Consider the following 6,265-nt stretch of genomic DNA (forward strand, 5'->3'; position numbering starts at 1 on the left):
AAGGTTTATGAAAAATAAATCACATGACTTGTCATACCTTTTTTGGAAATTTAAGTTGCTTTAAGACGACAGACATCCTCTTCAACCCCAGTCGGACCAGCCATTAGCTCATCAGTTTGGTCTGAACTCAACCCTGTTTCTCCAAGCAGAGGTTATTCTGAAGCAGGCAAGACTATAATTGCCTACATCCACAGAACCCACTTTACTTGTCAAACTTGTCCAACAAAGCGAGCCATAATGAGCATCTTCCAGCAAACCTTTTAACTTGGTATTAGAACTTGTGTTAATAGATACTGTATCCTATCACATCAACAAGCAAATTTATTCACATTTCACACAGATATTTTAAGGCTGTAATAGAATATAGAGAATTCCCAAACACATGGAGACAAATTAAAACCTCATGGATATTCTAGTGGGTCCACTGAAAAGAGGCTGACAGGTTATCTAAAATTCTGCTAACCAAACTGAATCCAAAATATATTTAAACTAACAGTCTTGCATTTTCTAGTCATTTGTAAAAAAAAAAATGATGCTGAAACAAAATGTATTTATTTTTGTTTGTTTAGGATTTTAATCAGCATGTGGGACTAATAATCTCAGTAAATTGTTTAAAAATGTCTATGTACAATGTTCCAGTTAATAGATATTGTTATGAATGTAAACAAAAGTTCTTAAAAATGGAAGCTTAAAGTGCTTATAGGGCCTCAGCCATTTCTGCAAACTGTGTGAAGGTGTAATTGCTGATGTATTAATCCATCACTTTAACGCTCGAGGTGATAATGTGGGGTTTGATTTTCATTTTTCTACATACTCCTGCTAGGTAACCTACAGAATCCTGGTATATTCCAATGTAATAATTAACCAGAACATTTCTAAAAGAGGATTTTAAGGGTTGCCAGTGCAGCTACTGACTGAAGTTCCAGCACATATCAACTTTTTTCTAAAGCTAAACAATGTGGATCTTCATTTTGGGATCATTTAAGCTGACAAAAACATTTTGATGTATAAACTGTACAAGAAGGGCAAAGAGAACCAAGATTGGAAGTAAAAGCTATGAGGGTCACCACGGTAACCACATACCTCTGTCTGTCACTCCCTGACACTATGGAAAAAGTCAGCAGCAGCATCAACTGATCATCACATGTCAGTTTTCTTGTATCTGTAGTGTTTTATGTAAAACATATGACATAAAACTCATTATCAAACTCATTTACACCGTATGATGTATTACTACCAACATATATTACTATTCCTAATTGATTGTTTTTGTGTATTTTTGCCTTTTTTTTAAACCTGCAGGAGTGGTGAATCAAAAATTGTGAAAGAAACAGAAAAATAACAGCTAAATAAAGGTGCGCTAGTGGTTTTGCAGGGGCATTACCAAAAACAATGCATGTCAATTTCTTGTGCACCTTCGTCCTGTGGAAAAACTCATACAAAGTTGTTATTTCTAGCTTGATTTTTGTATACTATGATTCAAAATAAAGTTGAGGAAATTGCAAATGTTCTGGTCTAAGAAAACAGAATATATAAATGACTAATTTAAATTATTAACAGTGGCTTAAAGTAAGCATTGCATATTAATTTTGTGCTTCACAAAGGTTTTTGGCATACATGTCTATGAATGCTGACCAACTGGATATTCATGTATATATTTATTAATCAGGCTTGAGCCCTAGATGGACAAAATTCTCATAAATACCTGGAACCTAGATTTTTTTTTAAAGCCAGCCAACCAACCAGCCTCAACTGATCAATGTCTTATAGATAAGACTTCACTTTGTATGGAACTTCCTGCCAATTGCCATAATGTAAATCGATGGTCTTATCAAAGGATTACTCCTGGCGGACTGATAGCACACATACGTATTCATGCAGTAACACAGATGTAGTTTGGTTTAGGAAACAGCAACAAACTAAACCAACGGTGTTGTGCAAAAAACAGTTTTATTGTACATTACATGAACTAGCTAATGTAGCATACTTTAACACTTGTGTGTTGTTTTTGAGAAGGAGTTTTATAGTTTTTGAGTTAAACTTGATAGTTTATAAATAGGCTTAAGGTTTTATAAGACTAAAAAACATTTATAACAGGTCCTCTTTTTTTCTAGCCATTAGCCATGACATTAGTCAAACCTGGACAAAGACTTCTCAGTACCCCCTGCTTTGAGACTAATGTCATGGCTAATAGGTACTAACTATTGATAGCCATTTGACAGAATAGTCTTTAAATAACACCAGACCATTCCTTTACATTTTGAGCAAATGCAGCTAAGCAAAAGTTAAACAGCGGCATGAAACATTTTTAAACATTTTACACAAGTTTTCAATGTAAAGATTTTCAGCCAGTTGAAAATAATCTCTGATGTTCAAGTTGTCTGTCATGTTTTGAAGTCGTATGCGTTGTGTTAGGAAATCAGTGCTTGTTCAGGCCTTTGTCGCCTAAGTAACGCTCCTGAGATGCAAACTGCAGGACAAGTCTTTTTCTTAATAGACGATTTGTTTACGGCCATTTGCTTATGGTCAGGATCTTTACCCAGAGCTTCCTGATCACAAGCCATCGCTGTAATAGATCCTGTTCTCACAATGAACTCCGACACCTCTTTCTTTGTGCTTAATTACACTCATTAAAACCATCTTAGCTCTTGGGTCTCTAATTGGGCAGCGAGAGTGTGAAGTGTTTGATCTTTGAAAATACCTCGTCTTGGTTCTGTTTTATAATTTAATAATTGATGTCTCGTGAATGAAAGCAAATGCTCCTGAGTGTGATAACCACGGTTGTGGTCGACAGGTCAGGTTATCTTAAATCACAGCTGAGCTCTCTTTTCTCTGAGCTGAGACAGACATGGTAGGATGCCCCGGCTCTCCCGACAACAACACTTTGCATGCACATTTCCATATATTCCATTCACGTTGGNTTAGATTTGCTCAGTCACTTGATTCCCTCATTTCCGAGCGGTCACAGCCCCAACTTCAGCCTGGCAGGACCTTATCTCTGTCTCTCATTGTAGAGGACGAGGAGATGGCGATAAAGTGAGTTACGGTATATTTGATTCTTGGTGCTTTACAATTTTCAGCAGGCAACAACATACAGCAGCCATGTGGAAAACACCAAGGAGTTTTTCACTCACTGTAAGTCTCTTTTTGAATTGCGTTCACTTGTGACAAGGTCATTTCTTTGTAAGGTCACCATTAAGTTCATACTTGATAGGTAGGCCTGGCAGACTGTTTTAGGTGGATGTTGAGTTCAGTGATAACCGGGCTAGTGATAGATCTAAATGCTCTTTTCAAGGGTAGATTGTGTTGCTTTCCCAAGGATCCACTGGAGGATGTTGAGTCCTGGAGTGAGTCGGTGGATAAAGTCCTCAGTAGTAAAGGTGAAATCGGATTGCACACTGTTTAGATTCATTCGATTGCATGTACAAGCTCCAAACCTACTGTCATTTTCTGATATCCAGCCGGACAGATAGCTTTCCGGGAGTTCCTGAAGTCTGAGTACAGCGAGGAAAACATATTGTTTTGGCTCGCCTGTGAGGAGTACAAAAAAATCAAGACCGTCCCAGAGATGATCTCATCTGCCAACAGGATCTACTCAGAGTTCGTCCAAACAGAAGCCCCCAGACAGGTAAATGCATGTAAAGAAATGTGTAGAGGTGTAAATCTTGTCCATTTGGGGCATTTTTTTTTCCTTTTTAGACACTGAATGAGATGAAAAGTGCTGGTTAAAAGCTGCCCTGGGCCATGCTGTTTGATTCCAGATCAACATAGACTCCCCGACCAGAGAAAACATTACAAAGAACATCTCCCAGCCGACCCTGACTTCCTTTGATACGGCGCAGAAGCTCGTCTACAGTCTGATGGCCAGGGATTGCTACCCGCGCTTCCTCAAATCTGACATCTATCAGGGACTCCTGAGGAAAGCCGATTCAAGGTGACTGTATTAAAACTGACAGCCTCTCAGACGGCAGCTCATGAAATCTCCTGTTCAGCTCTGATCTGCTGTAGCGCTCTTTGATGCCGTGTGAATAACAGGTTTACACCATCCAGATCCCTAAGCATAGCTGATGTAGGTTTTCCTCAGCCTGTGTGATTCAGTAGTTCCAGCTAAAACTAATTCATTACTTTAATTATGTTAAGACAAAAAGATTGTGCACATAAATCTTCCTTGATTATCTTTCTTTTTCCTGTAGGCTTAGAATACCAAGCGTCCATTTATTTATTGTAAAGTATTATAAAAACTTTAACTGTTTATGCAATTAGAACTGCTAACTTGTTGAGCAAATTTTTAACTTTTAATATGCAAATAAATATTTATTCCTCTCAGTTTTGTGCTCTATCCAAAGTTTCTTTGTCTGCGTGATTTGTACTTTTAAAACATCTTGAAAAGTAAATATATTCAGTTGGGTGTGGTGTTTTTGAATGTAATGCAAATCACCTTTGTTGCTGATTGTAAAAATGGATTATGGTCATTAGTGACTTAAACAGTAGGTGGCAACAGAGTCCTAAAAACTAAGGTAGAACTTGGGAAAAACTTGTCCTACTCTTCCTTAACTTTGTGCAGCAGCTGGGCTGCAGATAAAGTCTGTACATAGAGTGTAATGTAATAAAGAAGTGCATGAATCAACTCTGTCTCGGCTACATTTGCTTGGAATGTCAGCAAAGATAATGGGTGAGATGATGGAGGACGGTTCACTCACTGAAAAAATATCTGAACGGATTCAAATACGAACCTTGGTGTTAGTTATGGAGGCCAATACATAAACACTGAGGCACTCTTATTGCTATCTGACTGTTCCATTAAGATTTTAGATTTGTATCTCAGATTGGAAAAAGAACCCAGGCAAGAGATACATCAATCAAATGAGATTTGGTAGTGACACATCATATGGCAAAGATGAAACTTACAAATGAACTGCAAGCAGTTTCCATATAAACAATGGGATATTGGCAAACAAAGGGGAAAAAACAGCCTTCTTTCCAGCTCTACAACTCAGACAGACTTCAAAACGTAGAAACATCTTTCAAAGTTTAACCGGATCACGAAAAGTTGGACTTTACAAGTCTCAAATTGGCATTTTGATTTTAAAGTTTTTTACACAATCCTAGTTAAAGTATTGTGATTTTATGGAGATTTTACCACCAAATGTTCTACTTGGAGTGTGACATCACACACAAACTTTAAGATAGCTCAATTTTTCCCAAATTTTTGTAAACAAACTCTTCTTATTCCTACAAAATGTACACTTCATATACATTTTATACATCAAACGTTCGGCATTCTTGTCTTCTTTAACCCAGTGTGCCTCTCACTGCGACAGTTTTTTACAAGTTCCAAACTCTCATTGACTTCCACTGCATTTGAGCTCACACGTTTCTCTTCAAAACTTGAAGAAAAAGCAAAGCTCTTTTTTTAACTTTTGTGCTGTTTGTACATCCAGGTATTTTGTCATCTTAGATAATTACCAAAGTCAGTCCCAGATCACTTTGGGCTTCAGAGTAGAAAGTTGATGTATGTTGGATTTTCAGGCAGTAGCTGCTTCAATATTTCTTCAAAAATGTTTCAGTTTTGATTTTTTGTTCTTTTAACTCAGTCAGATTTGTATTCGGTTGCAAGAGATGTTGTTTTCCATTCTATAAGACCAGTTTTTGTTTATTTCTCACTGGGACATAATGAATTTTACAAGCTGATGTAATAGTATATGCAAAAAGCATGCAAATACACAAGAGCACAACATGCTTTCCATTTCTTTCATGATCATGATACTTTCAGACAAACAGAACTAACAAAAATAAGTTTTTGCTCCCCCTGGTAATTGTCATTTAAGCACAGTTTTTTTTATTGTAAAAAACTGAAACAATAAAAATGCCTATCGATCATTGGCAGGTGTTTGTTGTGTGTGTGTTTGAAAAGTAAAGTGCAGCATGTTCTGTCCATGTGACAGCTGCATGTCAGATAAACATTTTTGTCAGTGCGCGTCAGTGGCGGTGAATGTGCGTTGGTTTTATTTTAGGAGGTGCTTCATGCGTTTGGCAGAAACTGCTCTGTGGGTCGTGCAGACATTTCGCCACAACTTCCTCTCGTTCAGATGACTTTGGTTGCACTCACCTCTTTGTGGGAGGACGGTTAAGTTTGTTGGCGACAGTGAAGTAAAGACAGAAAGGGAAGTAAAAGACAACAAACTTGTAAGATAAGTGTTTCATACACAGACAGTTTTTTTATATTTCTGTGAGGGGGTGTGTGACAAAATGTGCTACCCAAAAA

The 6,265-nt window shown here is 37.4% G+C and overlaps 1 protein-coding gene across 1 annotated transcript; it reads left to right on the forward strand.

Annotated features, from left to right (window-relative positions):
• Positions 1-2,856: 2,856 nt before the first annotated feature.
• LOC108238265 (regulator of G protein signaling 21) lies at positions 2,857-4,326 on the forward strand. Its single transcript, XM_025006829.1, is given in 7 exon segments — positions 2,857-2,917; positions 2,920-2,946; positions 2,949-3,017; positions 3,020-3,036; positions 3,296-3,380; positions 3,462-3,628; positions 3,762-4,326. Coding segments are annotated over 7 exon segments (603 nt in total). The 3' UTR covers positions 3,939-4,326.
• The last annotated feature ends 1,939 nt before the right edge of the window (positions 4,327-6,265 follow it).

Source organism: Kryptolebias marmoratus, linkage group LG20 (assembly GCF_001649575.2).
Source record: "Kryptolebias marmoratus isolate JLee-2015 linkage group LG20, ASM164957v2, whole genome shotgun sequence".
Classification (NCBI taxonomy): Eukaryota; Metazoa; Chordata; class Actinopteri; order Cyprinodontiformes; family Rivulidae; genus Kryptolebias; species Kryptolebias marmoratus.